The sequence below is a fragment of the Patiria miniata genome, unplaced genomic scaffold (assembly GCF_015706575.1).
Source record: "Patiria miniata isolate m_02_andy unplaced genomic scaffold, ASM1570657v1 HiC_scaffold_29, whole genome shotgun sequence".
Taxonomy (NCBI): Eukaryota; Metazoa; Echinodermata; class Asteroidea; order Valvatida; family Asterinidae; genus Patiria; species Patiria miniata.
Window position 1 is genome coordinate 7,426,012 of NW_024037068.1, and position 15,061 is coordinate 7,441,072.

General features: G+C 41.4%; 1 protein-coding gene across 1 annotated transcript; it reads right to left on the reverse strand.

Annotated features, from left to right (window-relative positions):
• Positions 1 to 292: 292 nt before the first annotated feature.
• On the reverse strand, positions 293 to 11,473 carry LOC119735135 (neuronal acetylcholine receptor subunit alpha-6-like). Its single transcript, XM_038208834.1, has 8 exons — positions 11,374 to 11,473; positions 9,570 to 9,742; positions 8,885 to 8,929; positions 7,994 to 8,103; positions 6,219 to 6,301; positions 4,315 to 4,667; positions 1,591 to 2,067; positions 293 to 1,017 (listed from the first exon to the last, which is right to left on the reverse strand). Exons 1-8 carry the CDS (start codon positions 11,471 to 11,473, stop codon positions 901 to 903), a joined length of 1,458 nt encoding a protein of 485 aa, XP_038064762.1. The 3' UTR covers positions 293 to 900.
• Positions 11,474 to 15,061: the final 3,588 nt, after the last annotated feature.

The window sequence follows — 15,061 nt, forward strand, 5'->3', positions numbered from 1 at the left end:
GCGAGTCTTGTATTGTCCGCAGCAGACTTCATGTTGGGTTTCCTCGAGTGTTGAATCATCAGATTAAAGCCACCAATTCTTACTCTATACGAGATCAAATCCTCTCCCATTTCAGTCCACAATGTTCTATATTGAACATTACGGACACAATCTCGCAAAATGTGGTCCGGCAGCTTTCTATACAAAAACCTCGTTGGCTCAGGGTTTTGTACGTAAACCTTATCAGTCAGCCGATCACGCTCAATTGACTTCGGCCAAACCGCAGTCCCATCATAAGAAATAAGTTAACAATGTTAACCGCACCATTTTTTCCAAGAGTGTGTCTCTAATGAACTAAAAACTCTAAAACTCCCCACGGACCGCCGTGACCACCACCAGTGTTCAAATATTTGATTCACATAGGTGTTTTTTGTTTTCTTTTTACAAAAAAGTATTACCAACACCATGTAGATCCTTGACATTATGTCTAACATAACTCATGGAGGAGAGAGCCTGATATTTTGTGCATTATTTATGTGTAATACTATATATATGTTTTTACTTCACCTCTAAAAAAACGGAAATGGGATGCGTCTGGTACCCAGACTCCTACAAAAATGGATTCTTAGCATGCCTTTTAGCTGGCCCCGAGACCAACACGTTTTAAAGTTTAAAAAGAATTTGGAATGGTTTCAGAAAATATTTTTATTTTACCAAAAAAATGTGTAACTTTACGTTTTATACGAAACTGACCTATGATTACCAATATAAACACTTGTAATTCAGCTTCAGGTGCTAATACATTTGAATTGAATTAAATTGAATTGAATTGAATGCTTTTCAATCATGGATATCCCATAACATGGGATATCATCTCAGACTATGATGCAACTTCCTATATAGGTCACAGCCATTTTGCTTTTACATGGACATCCATTTTACAATCAGCGGAAGATTGCCGTTAATGAACAAAACCGCCGCAATCACGAAGAAGAATCGATCCAGCACTGCTGCAACCAGCTTCATGTCTTCTGAATCCTGTCGAAAAAAATGGTATAATGCATTATATAACCGGCACTACAGTATGTCCTCCCCCAAAGGTCCGTCTAAAAAAAAAAAATCAGTAGCAAAACCACGAAGTAAAATTTGATAATCTTTAATTATGCAGATACTCCTAAACCTTGGCCTCAACCCCTATGAGTGTTATTCAATTTCCCTCACGCCTCACTGCACAATGGTCAATTGATCACAACATTTTTGTTTACTAGTGACCAAATTCCTTGCCTCAATGAATTTCAGTGCTGTATGTATGCGGTGTACAATCGTTTCTGTTGCGAACAAAGAGGTGCGGTTGGGGATTGAAATCATTTGGCTGGCTATCAGTCATCGTGACAAGACCCCAGTCTCATAGCTCAATCGCAATATACGATTCCAATTCCCAACTGCAGCCGGCACACCATGAAGGAGTTTACACAGCTTGCTTCATAACAAAGTAGGGACATTGAGTAAGGCTGACAATTTTCCCAACCCCGAAGGTTAATGCATGTATGCCAGTGTAGTGGCAAACGAAAGGCCACATCTAGTTTGTTTTATGGATCGTATAAAACTTACATTTTCGTCTTTGATGGCTTTGAAGCAACTATGGGGATCTTCGCGGGATTCCAATTCGGCAACCTTGACTGAAAATCTATCTCCCGTGCTTGTCGGAACGCCCTGAGCTTTACCGTCTGGTAGGGCCAGCGTCTCCACCGCGTCGTCGTCCACCGCGTGAGTATACTTGGCGTCTGTCGGAGTTGGCGAGTCGCTCACGTCGACCTCTCTCCCGGTACCTGCCCGCGTAACGCAGACAACCACCGGCAGAACGCGGAGGAACACCGTCCGGAGCAGGCACCCACGAAGTGGCCCGGGCCGGTGGTGCACTCTGACCGTGACCACGCTGAGCAGGATTGCCAGGCCGCCCACGAGGAAGTTACTTTCGATGCTGCTCAGTAGGATCGGCGTGCCTTGGCCTCCCGTGATCGGCAGAGACTCGATCACGACCAGCCAGAAGACGGCCTGGCCAAGCAACATGGACACGGCCATAGACACCTGAACAATAAAAACAATCAGACGGTATTATGAGAAATATAAATTGCTGTCAGCTATTTTGTACGATGGGGTTACATTTGCATGGGAGAATTAAAATGCAATAATCAGTTTTCATTTTAAATTCGGCAATCAGAAAAAATGCTGAAATTTGGATGTGAATGCTTGGCATCGAATGGAAGCAGAAAAAGACAAACAAGAAGTATCCTGCAGGAACTAGGAGTGGAGGGGCAGCTTCAAGGAGAGGCGATGAAAAGGAAGCACACCTATTTGTGTTATATCATCAGCTATTTCGCGTGAACAGATCTGTTTATTAATTAGGCAGACACCGTCTCTTGACCTCCTAGACTTTGACCAATCAGGGCGCGCTTTCTATATCGAGTCTTCGGTTGTTCACCCGTTGCGCGTTATAGACAATGGATTTAAAACAAAACGTGTCACGCGCTTTGTATCATGTTACCCAATATGGGGCCCGTTGTTGTATTAAAAAGCACTGCATTCAAATTGACAAATCAAACCATTTAGTCTTGATTTAGGAATGAAATGACGTCCCGATTTAGTAAAATCGACTCAATTTTGGTGGCGCGCGGCTTGCTTAAATGTGCAAGTCAGGAGATGTGAAACGTTCTCCGGGATTTGGCTTCGAGAATAACAGGTGAGACTTAGACTAATGAAGGAGGGGTCGCCAAAAAGAAACAATGGTTTGACAACATCGAATAATGTACTGGAATATGAGGTCTGTACAAGCTAAGCGTCTCGCTCAGGACAGATCAACTAGGAAGCAGGAGATCAAGAGTTGCATGAGATTAATAGCGAAGGGACGGGCATGTGGATTTTGAAGGAAACAAAGGGTTAGTGTTCCCGATAATGGCAACAGAAGTTTCTCGTGTTTGAAAACTGCACAAAGTACCACATGGAAACAACAGTCAGGAAACCTTCACATGATTCTTTGAAAGGTATACACGTTTACGTGAACCCAGTAATTAGAATCACACAATGGTTAGTGAACCAAAATTTATTAGTGAAGATGCCCGTCCGTTCTTGAAATTGAAAATTCATTTCCCCCTTCATTTACGCACTTCATAGGGAAGGTGGCACGCATATACGTTTACGCGCGCGCAGTTGAGAATGTAACAAACAGTGCGTTCGATTACCCCCCCCCCCCCCAAGCTTACTTGCGCCTGGCTCCTCGCGTAATGACATACATGCGCAGTGGAGCTAAATAAACGAACGGTTTCGGGTAAAGTTTCGTGCAAGAGCTGGAAACATGGGTGTCGCCAGGATTTTCTTCTAGAGGGGGGAAACATGTATTCCCAAAACAAATACTGTTTTTCTCAACATATTCTAGATTTATCAGATTTCGAGGGGGGTAGGGACATCCCCCTCTTAAATTTACACCAATAAGACTTCTCGCCTCTTTTCTTTTTTCTTCTCTCTTTTTTTCCTTCCTTTTTTGCTTTTCCGGGGGTGGGAATGTTGCAACCTGACGTCACTTTTTTTCTTCATATATCATCTTAATAAAGGTCATTCATTGCAAAAATGACGATAGGACATGAATCTGGGACTGAGAAATATTTTCAATTTTGTTAGGAAAAAAATTCTTGACTCTCCATAGACTTTGTACACGATCGCGGAAGTGGCGTCAGGTTGCAACATTTTTCCCAGGCTGCATCCGAATCAATTAACTGTCTAGATCAGAGCACGTCCAGGCCCAGTGAAAATACGCGGGGACGCACTGACAAAAATTCGTAGCCGTAGCTAGCTCCGTGCATAGAGCTACATCGGGTTTGTAGCTCTATGCTCCGTGGAAGCCGTTTCGGACACGGCCTGATGAGGCGCCCGCCGGACGTTGCATGGCCTTATGGGATACTTAAGTAAGCGCGGGGGAAGTAATCGAACGCATTGAAAGATGAAACGGAAATCTCTGTTGACCTCCTTTTATGACTTTCCGTGCCATACATTTTGTTCGTGTTTAGGGGTCAGGCTTGTCCATGTAATAGACGTGGCCAAAGCCACGGTCTATTTCATATGCACAGTTTGCTGATTAATTAGACAAGATAACCGCATCTGGACATGTTCGCGTCTCTTCGTGAAAACGCAAAATGCAATGATCGTAATGCAATGATGTAATTTAGAAATGTTTTTCTTTACGGAAGCTCGTCAAAACGGAAACAAATTGTCAGTTTTTACATGCCTGTCCCTCTGTGAAAACGATGACGATTATTAGGATGTTGTGTTTAGACTACTCACTTTTTCTCCACTCTCTGGGGGTAGCCAGAACACCCAGAGCGAGATGAACGCCATGGCACCAGACGGCAAGGCCACATTCATCAGGTTGTAGTGCGGCAGCCGCTCGGCGGTGAATTCCACAAGTAATGCGTGGTAGGTTTGTGAATCAAAGACGTATTCAACCACATTGCCGACCAGTCCGAGGGGTCGCCACTGACTGGTTATCTCCAGATTATTCATTTGGCTGGCGCCGGGACGAAGAGTCATCATGTCCCTCGGCATGTTCTGGGACGCAAAAATCAGCCCGCAGGTCTGCCGATCGAAGGGAAACTCCGACAGTTGCATCGCGCAATGCGTCTTGTGGATGACTGGACCTGCAAGAACCGATAAAGGCGTCCGTTAAAGGGTTGAGGGGTTGTTTCGTTGGTGACAGCCCGATCGTCCGAAAATTCGATGGTCCAAAGGTTCTTTAGTCTGAAGGGTCATTTGTCAGAAGGTTCGCTAGTCCGAAGGTAATTCAATAGTTCGAAGGGTTCATTAGTCCGAAAATGTAATAACGGTAATCAATCCGAAGATTCAGTTGTCCGATAAAACAATAGGGTGCGATAGTCCAAATCGACAATAAGGTTTGATAGTCCAAAAAGATGACAAGGTTCGATAGTCCAAATGGACTACACGTTTCGTAAGTCAGGCACTTCGGGCTATCGGACCTTGGGATAAACGAACCATTGGATTGTCGGACCTTCGGACTCATGAAACTTTGGACAATTGCATCAAATGATCGGATTAACGAACCCTATTTCACGTTCGCACCAACGAACCCCTCTTAGGGAAAATTTATGCATGTGCACTATCGAACCCTCGGACTAAAGGACCTTGGGACTATGGGCTTCATGTGCAAACGAAAGAGGGCGCCCTTTTACCTAGCAACGACGTCCCATGGGCGGGACATTTGACGCGCACCGTTCCTTGTGTGTGACGCATGTACACCATAGGATTTGTACTATGTACCCGCAGTGGTTCATGGTACGGCCGCGCGTCGCGGCAAACTTGCATTCAGGCAAGATGGCGTCGGTCGGTTACCCCCAACTCTGTTTTCTTTGCTGGTGAGAGGGTACATGTGAATGGAGCGGATCGGGCGGACCTCGCTTCGTTTTCGTCGGTTAAATCGTGCATGTCGGCATATCGTAACCGACAATAAGTAGTACTAGAGAGACGATATTCCTTACAATTTCAAATCCATGCACGCATGCGCATTAATGGGCCGAAAGGCAAATAGTGAAATCGGCTTTGTACGGTGCACATGTGTTTATTTCAATGATAGCCCGATTTTAATGACAGGTTTGTCCAACGGTTCATTAGGCCAAATGGTCGGTAGTCTGAAGGTCGTTAGTCCAAAGGCTCGATATTCCAAAGGTTCGTTTGATAGTCCCAAGGGTCGTAAGTCCGTAGTCCAGAGGAAAGTTAGTCCGTAGGTCGTTAGTCCGAAGGTTTGATAGTCCGAAGGTTTGATAGTCCGAATTAGGTTCGATAATCCGAAGGTTCATTATTCCGAAGATTCGATAGTCCAAAACTAGAATTTGGTTAATTAATCTCAAGATTCGATACTCCGAAAAGACGATTAGGTTCGAAAAGGCGATTAGGTTTTTGTGCGCGAGACGTATTCACTTGGTACTCCATTGAACCTTGTTTTCTTTTTGGACTATTGAACCTTCTAATGAACTATACGACTAATTAACCTCATTCTAAATTCGGACTACGGAAACTTCGGATAAATGAACCTTCGGATTATCGAGCCTTGATTTCAAGACTTGTAGGGGAAGACAATAGCGGGAAAAGACCTTTTTGTGACTTCTTGACAAAGTCCATATGGTCGCAAGCCTGTAGGCCTATACTCAGTCCGATGCTTGAAAGTTTATGCATACCTTGTAGTTCGACCGTTCCATCCCACTTCAACAGGGCTAAAAAGACGCTCTCCGGAACGGGGTTATGAATCCTGTCACTTGCCCTGTGAACAATCCGCAAGATCATTGGCGAGTAATTAGTGGTGCGGCATAGCCCCAATATGCTAAAGGATTGTGCAGATTGGGACAAAAGCATGAAACTTCGTATGTTGGATCTTCATGCCATGACAACAACTTTCAGATATAGAGGCATTTGATATTCGACCTCTGTTGACCTTTAGACGTCAACGAACTTTACATACTCTATTCATAACTTCCATTCTTCAAAACGTCACTTTCATATGACCGAAGTTTATGCGATAGGGTCTTCATACAATAAAGATAATGTGGGAACAATTCATATCTGACCTCTAGTGACCTTTAAGAGGTCAATGACCTTTGTAAACTTGTTTATAGCTACCTGTAAGATATATTCTTTAAACACCATCTTTTTTCACGATTCATGTCTAAATGAACGGTGTTCATGCTATAAAGAGACTTTTATATGTAGGTCTTTTCATATTCAACCGTTGGTGACCTTTACGAGAGGTCATGACCTTTGTAAAACCATAGCCTACGTATGGATATTAATCAGATGTACACAATTGTAATTACTTTCATGACCCAAGTCTAAAACCCACTCTTTGTGACATGAACAGATTTTTAGATGTGGGGACATATTATTCGTCAAAACGCCATTTTTTTCGTGACCGTGGGCAAGCAAAGTGCCAAAAAATAGTACTGCACAAATTAGTTGACAGTCAGGTTATGAATTCAGACCCCACAAACAATAATTGTGAGGTGACCTGTGAACTCTTTACTCCCTGTTTTAGTGGCAGACGCAATTATGATGATATTGGAAAGTAAATCTGTGGGTCTGTTTTGTAATGATAAAAGGAAAATATGTCAAGCAATATTCACTCTTGTGCACTTATTACAACACCTGCTGTATCCAGTTGAACGTGGATAGCCACAATTTTACTCTTTTTACCATGTCCAATGGTCACTGTTAGACTGAGTGTGACGCTTGTCCGATGTGACGCTTATATTATTTCGCGTCTGGTCTGCCCTTATTAAAAGGAAAATTGATATCAGTGGTCATGCAAAAAAAAAAATCTTTGGGATCTGACTTCGTGCGATGTTGAAGATAATTATTGAAATATACTAATTTTGCTCTAAGTAGACTTCGGTCGTGAAAAAAATGACATTTGGAACACACAACCGGATGTGTCTTATCATTTGAAAGTTAGTCTCCAGCCAGGTTGTACTTTACAAAACAATTACCATTGATGCCAACAAATGATAAAGCACCTTATATGGGGCAGGTTAGTTTTTAACATGAAAGATCAGTTGATGTGTGTCGAAGTTTGCTACAATTTCTGTATATTTGATGTATATAATCAGCCCGGCTTCATGCTAAAAACAGGTTGAGAGGAGAAAGGTTGATAACGTCACCAGACCAGAAATTTCATTGTGACGTCACATTAAAGGTCCATTTTAAAGTATATCTACAGAACTACTGGCCTTGTTCACTCTTAAACTTTCTACTACACACATATATGTACCATCCATTTTTACCATGACATAAAAATACAACAAAGTGCCAATACAGCCATTGTCAAACTTGAAATAAATCTAGTTTAGTTGTTCCCCTTGATTTACCCTTTCAATTAGAGGGATTTGATACACGCAAAGTTACGTAAAAGAATACTTATAAAAAGTGGAATTATTTTTTCGCCGGGTTGGTTTGAACTCACTCGTTAGTCAGAAGAATCTTGGGCGTCCATATTTCACTTTGGCCCAGTGACAGATGAGTGATGTTGTCATAATCCATTGGATCCCAGCGAGCTCGATAGTCGTGCCATGTCTTAAACGAAACCAATTAACTCAAGTTAATAACACTAAGCTTTATCAGCAGAAGGGTACACCATTAGTGATGTCATCGTGTGAATGATTTAGACTTTTACAATGTAGACACACACTTTGCTATGGTTATTTTGCCTAAACCCTAATGTCAGTGGCGTATCCAGCGGGGTGGGGGTCAACTTATCCTGGCCCAGCGGCATTTTGTTTTCTTTATTTAATCACTATTGTTTCGTTGGTTTAAAAACGGTGTAGACGTCGATAAAGTTAAGACTCCATTCCCCCCTTCCTTTCGACATGAAGATCTGGATACGTCACTGCCTGATGTGTCTTGAATAGATGTTAAACCGTTAATTTCATCTTTGCTAACCAGGATTAGTCAACGGACAGTAACCTGTCAAACCCAGTCCACAGTATTTCCTATTATAACCTCGTGATATGAATTATTCATGATTACTTCCAAATATGGACCGACGCTATTTGTGACCAATCAGATCGCTCTTTACAAAATCTGACCAAAAACAATCGACGTCCTATGCACCAAATAACAATTGACAGCTGATCCGTCTTTAAAAGCGCTTTTCTATTGGCTAACACAATTGACCTTAAAAAAAATGACAACCTGAATATTCAGTGTGTAGGAGGCGTCACGAAGGCAACGCAGAGGCTCTGATTCGCTGACGTTGAATTTCAATTAATGATGAAGAGTCGGACTCGATTTGCCAGGGCGTATGACGACGTAAGACTACCCCGTATATTCAGCATGATACAATGGTGCAACTTACCAATTTCAACCATGACGCGGCCGTCATAACCTGTGCTTTCTCGTCCTGTATCGATGAAAGAGAAATTACAGGTAGAGTAGGCTGAATCATTTGCAGACATCCAAACAGTAACTGATGAAATTATTGTTGAAAAGCTCACTTGGTTTAAAGATATAGTGGTATTAAAACCCCTGTGAAATTATTTTCTCAGGCATGCTGTTATTTCGAAGAAAACAACACAAGAAGTGCATTTCCAAAGATGCGTCCAGTGCCGGATTTTGGAAATTCTCGTCAGTAGCTGGTTTGTAATTGGGTAAGTCTGTAAATGGGTGCGAGCACGTGATGACACGACGCACACGCGCGCGGTTGCTATATTCGTCAGTTCAGTGCGCGACATTGAACAGGTGCAATCGGCTGAATAAGAACGTGTCCCGGACGCTTATTTCCGGCGCAAATTAAAACAAGCAACGTGGCAACTTTTAAATTGAAATTGAAATCCCAGAATGTTTTTTTTTTTTCGAAATATAGAACCTTTACAGTGCTAATTAAACTTAATTGGTTAGTTGTTATGCACACGTATTTAGATTTTGCGCACTTCGGTTGCTTCAAAAATAATTGCACCAGCAAAAAGATAATGCCTTTTGCACTCTAGGGAGAGAAAACAAGTAGACAATATTTTACGCTAGCTAGTTTCAGATGCACATACCATCGATATCAGGCCGTACATGTTGAGCGCAAGATCAACAACAACGGAGTGGTTGGGCGCAGTGGCAGGCCGTCCTAGCATGTCATAGATACCGTTGCCTCTCACGATCAGCTGACGAAGACGCGTTTCGGTCAGGTATGAGGCAGATGCATTGTGGGCAATGGAGGACCGTGCTGCAGGAATTAAAGAACAACAACCAATCGTAAATTAAAGAGGTTCTTTTCAACAAATCCTATTCAATTCAACGATTTTTCTTCTAAATATGGTTACACTTGTTTTATATATTGTTTGACTTTGATATGTAGTTTTTCCCGGCCAATTTCCTAAAATGTTTATTCACTTCCGAAAATCGGTCAATCATTTTCGCCTGAATTTGAGAATCGCTCTGAACACGCAATTCATTTTTGGTACCAGAGCATTCAATTCCATTTCAGTTTGATAAATTAAGCGATTGAGCAGCACATCTCGTTAATACTCATTCAGATTTGTTTCCAAGACTTCTTTTTCGCTTTTATAGGACTATTTCAAACATTGGTCATTCTATTTTACTTTAACTTTAATGTTATCCGAGGCAATCTACAATTTCGAATACGAAAAAAACGTACTTGTGATTGCACATTCACGAAAATGTTTGCCAGAACTCTGCGCGAAAAGGTATGCTTGCGTAAAGCAATGCACAGGTAACATAATTGCATGGCTGTCTGTTTCTTAAAACACACGGACAATGGAAACGATTGAACTTTCGTTGAATTGAAATGGGATTAAAGACATGCATTCAAATTCAGACGAAAATGAATGAACGATTTTCAGAAGTGAATGAACATTTGAGGAAATTGGCCGGGAAAACCTATATAGTTTGACTCTGATTTGTTTTTTTGTTTGATGTCTCTTATATCGAACGTATGTTACAAAGCCAGAAAAAGAAAACAAAATGAAAATGGCATGTATATACATCTTTGGAAGCACAGAGGATCATTTGCATTTTCCCGAAGGTAACCTGCCAAACTATTATCAACAAGTTTACTTGGAGTAAAGATCTTACTTGTGCTAAACACCCCATGAAATTATTCTGTCATGGTTTGCTGTGATTTAGAAGAAATCAAGAAATGCATGTGAATTCCAACGAGCAGACACTTGACTGGTCGTTGGGGTGACCAGTAGTAATATGAACGAGATCGTGTTTCGTGATCAAAAGGTTGAACATGGTTCCTCACTTTTTCTAGAAAAGTGAACAATCCACTGAGCTGGAACTTTATCAGGTTGGGTTTTAACTATCTTTTTTTGGATTTAGGGTGGTGTTACTATTGGAAACGAACAAAATACACGAGGTGCGAATGATTCTATAATATATGCCTTTAAACCGGTTAATGAACCAATTGTATCACAACGTATTGTTCAAAGTTTATCTATTATGGAAGTAGCACTAAAACATATCAAACGAACAACAAAACTAAACCAAACCTTATGAAACAAAACCTAACCAGAGTTCAGCTAACATGATTTCACGAAGAGACAGAGAAAACAGTCACATATCTTGACGCTAGTCTATTCAGTCGGCGCCGAACAAGGGTTCTTTATAAAGCGTTACAAACGCATCAAAACGTTTCAAACCGTTTTCAACTTTACCAAACAAAAAAACCAGCAATGGATTAACAAAGATCAACGGCTGCAAAATAGTTGACAGACCGATTTTCTACGTAGACCCCAGTGGTGTGCATGTCTTTAGGTGAGTAACTCCTTATAGTGTTCGTGAAACAAAGAATGACCATCAAACAAATTCTACTGCAAGTTACAATCATTTTACCCGTAGTCAGCACAAGAAATGAGAGAAGCCACCACAGTGTTACCAGCCCGCTCGCCATCACGTCACTCTGCAGACTGACGGCTACGGCGTAATTACACATCCGGCAATAATTCAAAGCTGCCACAGCCGCCACCGGGAATGCATTAACAAAATGTCTCCACGGAGATTGTAATTAGGATCTCCTTAAGGGGCGCTGGATACATTAAAACATCACCGGTACCCGGAAACTGACTTGTTGATTTTATTGAGCAAAACATAACTCACAGTGAAGATGGGTCTGGTACAAAATACCCTGTAATTTAGGTTTTCCCAGCCAATTTCCGAAAATGTTCATTCACTTCTGAAAATCAGTCATTCATTTTCGTCTAAATTTGAGAATCGCTCTAAGCACTGTTTCCTTCTCGATACCAGAGCATTCGATTCCATTTCAGTTCAATCAATTAAGTGATTGAGCAGCTGCATCTTTCGTGCGTGTCCATTAAGATTCGTTCACAGGACTTCTTTTTCGCTTTTAGAGGGCGATTTCAAACATTCCCCATTCTATTTCGCTTTAAGTTTAAATTTCGCTTTAAATTTAATTTTCATTAATCGTCAAACAAATTAGCTGTAACTGAAATCAATTTAAAAAACAGGTTTGCTTGCGTGAATGAAAGGCAACGTAATTGGCCGTCTGTTTCTGAAAACCAATTGCACGTACAATGAAAACGATTGTACATTCATTGAATTTAAATCGGATCAAAGATTTGCATTCAAACTCAGACGAAAACGAATGACTTTCCGAAGTGAATGAACATTTCAGGCAATTGGCCGGGAAAACCTATATTATTCTCCCTAAAATGGTATCGTTTGGAAGAACACAACTATTGATTCAAGTTGATTTATAGGGTGCACGTACAACAGCAATTATAACCTGTTCCAGTTTTACCTCAATGGCTACTTTACATTTGGAGAAAACAGAGAAATGTGCACAAATCTCCTAACTACATTATGTTGTGCGAAACGCCGGCACTTAAAAAAAAAAAATCCTTCAATATTTGCTTTATTCTGAGCAACGACATTTCAGGCAGAATTATTTCAGAGGGTAATTGACTCGAGAAAGCTTTCTGTCATTAAATGGTCCTACGTGGCTTAATTGACGGTAATGGTGGTAATGGGTGTGGCAGTCATTTACATATGTTTAATAGGCCGCGGTACGTATAGAGATTGGCAAATAAATAACGCTTGACTATAATTGCCACACTACCCCTGGAATCCACTTATCGCTATTTATTTTCGTGTTTCTAATTTAAAAGAAAAATACCTTTAACTTTAAATACATATTCAAGGTGGTTGCCCCCTCCCCCCGAGCAAAAGAAAAAAATAAAAATAAAAAGAGGCGCGAGATCATATTGTTGTTAGTTTAATGGGTGGGGCGGGGGCAAATGTCCCTGCCCACCCTCGAAAAAAATGATCAATTGGGAAATGCTGGAAAATTGAGGGATTTTTGGGGGGAAAATGTGCTTTGCCCCCCCCCTACAAAAAAATCTTGGGCACGCCCATGACTGTTCATGTTTCTTTACACCAGCAATATGTATAATTAATGGACATTTTGCAGTGGACAGACCTTCTAGCAATACGTACTTGTTTGCCAAACACTTAGTGAGTGTGTGATTTTTTTCAAAGGCGGTGTGGAGGGAGGGGGAAAGGTGGCGCGATTATAGTAGTAAAGGTGCTTGACTGGGGCAGCTGAAATAATTATGTTTAGCTAAAGTACTTGTTCGCCCATCACTTAGTGAGTGTCAGATTTGTTTTCAAAAGCGGAGTGGGGGAGGGAAAGGTGGCGCAATGATAGTAGTAAGGATGCTTCACTGTGGCAGCTGAAATAATAATTTTTTTTAGCCAAAGCAATGCATTGATTTTGAAAGTTGCACCATGCTATAATCGTCTGGTGCGTGGAATAAGGTCGTTAGGCATAGGGCACATAAAGGGTCAACGGATGAAATTCCGATTTCTCGGTTTTCGGTAGAGCATACCGGCTTTGAAATATCTTCAATTTGATAAACATTTCGTCTCAAGCGGCTACGTCACTCATACGTAATTAACAGTATGAAAAAGACGGAGGGAGTTTTTTTTATTATTATTTTCCCCCGGCTATACTAATGTAACACAATCCGTACGTTATGGGTTCGCAAAGCCAAGTTTGTTCCCGTGAAAATGGTGTTATAATTTAACATGCCGCTTAAGCGCACGTGTGAGGCCGGGGCTGTATTGTATTCCATGAATCGGAGCACGATTTCTTTTGCAACAGAAGTGACAAACCTGTGATTATCACATATTACTATATGTTTTAAACACTGCAGTATGTTTTTAATAAAGATATAAATGATACAATATACAATACAGTATAAAGATACAATTATGGAGCCTACAAGATAATACTTCAAGATCAATCACGATGAAACACGGTTAGATTTTTCGCGTAATTGACACACAGAGCTTTTTGGCGTGACATCAAGGGTGTAATTATACAGCCACTTGAGATTGTGTGAGAGGGCGCTATACCAAACCCACGGTCTATGATTGCACGACGCTATACCTGACAGCGTATTATTTTTTTCTGAAAAATACATCGAATTTTAACCAATCACATGATGCACCTTTACATGAATATTTATCACTCTGTGTGGATGGAAGATACTTAGGTTCTTGTAATGTTTCCCCTTCAATTAAACGTATCCCAACCAACACAAATATTTGAAAAAAATGGGCATGGGTTCGAACCACTGAGATCTTGCAATCCATAATTCACCCCACTATCTACCAGGCCACTGTGGCAGCTCGATGAAAGCCGTTCTTTGAAATGCTTGACTGACTGATAGCAATGGTGGGACGTCATTGTTATTTTTTATGAATATAAACATCGAACTAGTTGAATAATCATGAGCCACTGACGATGTGTGTTGCAAATAAAACACCGCTACCATCCCCTATGATTACACAGCAGGCTGATCATACATCTAATAAAGCGACGTGCTACAATCTCAATACCTTACTGCCCTTAGATCCACATCATGAATCTACATTATACTTTTTAACACTAATAAGCCGAAATTAATGATTACAGTGATCAACACAAAGAACACCCATTACGGTAAAAATATCCTCAAATACTGGTTATACATCTTAGCAACTTGCTTAATAGTGCCAACAACAACTATAGGCACGTAGTTTCCGATACATTTGTTACAACACACCAATGTCGTTGTATCTGTCTGGATCCTCTCATAAGGTAACCGCCGTCGCCCAGCTCTAACAGAGAGAGCTTGGCAATGGGTCTCCTGCACATTCTTGCTCCGACCTTGAACACTCCCTTCCTGGTCAGGGTACACATTCCGTCACTAGTCCTAAGGGCCATCGACGCCGAGGGGCGTTGTCACCAGTCACTAAGACCAGGTCATGCCCCGTTAGGTTTCGTTGAGGCAGGTTCCACTTTGGTCTCGTGTGCAGCAAGGGCAGATATTCTCGAAGTGCACGCTCTACAAGCAACTTGTCCAACGCCAAGTCCTTCATGGATGTCACTTTCTAAACTACCAGGTGTAAATGACAACACTTCACGGTCGTTGTGTTGTGTTGTGTTGTGTTGTGTTGTGTTGTGTTGTGTTGTGTTGTGTTGTGTTGTGTTGTGTTATGTTATGTTGTGCTGTGTTGT

Bases quoted from the DNA above. Each gene is read 5' to 3' on its own strand.
- LOC119735135 (XM_038208834.1), bottom strand. From the start codon at position 11,473: ATGTGTAATTACGCCGTAGCCGTCAGTCTGCAGAGTGACGTGATGGCG. The intron at 8,930-9,569 runs GTATGTGCATCT...TCATCGATACAG, and splicing joins TGTACGGCCTGATATCGATG to GACGAGAAAGCACAGGTTAT. The intron at 8,104-8,884 runs GTAAGTTGCACC...GTTTCGTTTAAG, and splicing joins CCGCGTCATGGTTGAAATTG to ACATGGCACGACTATCGAGC.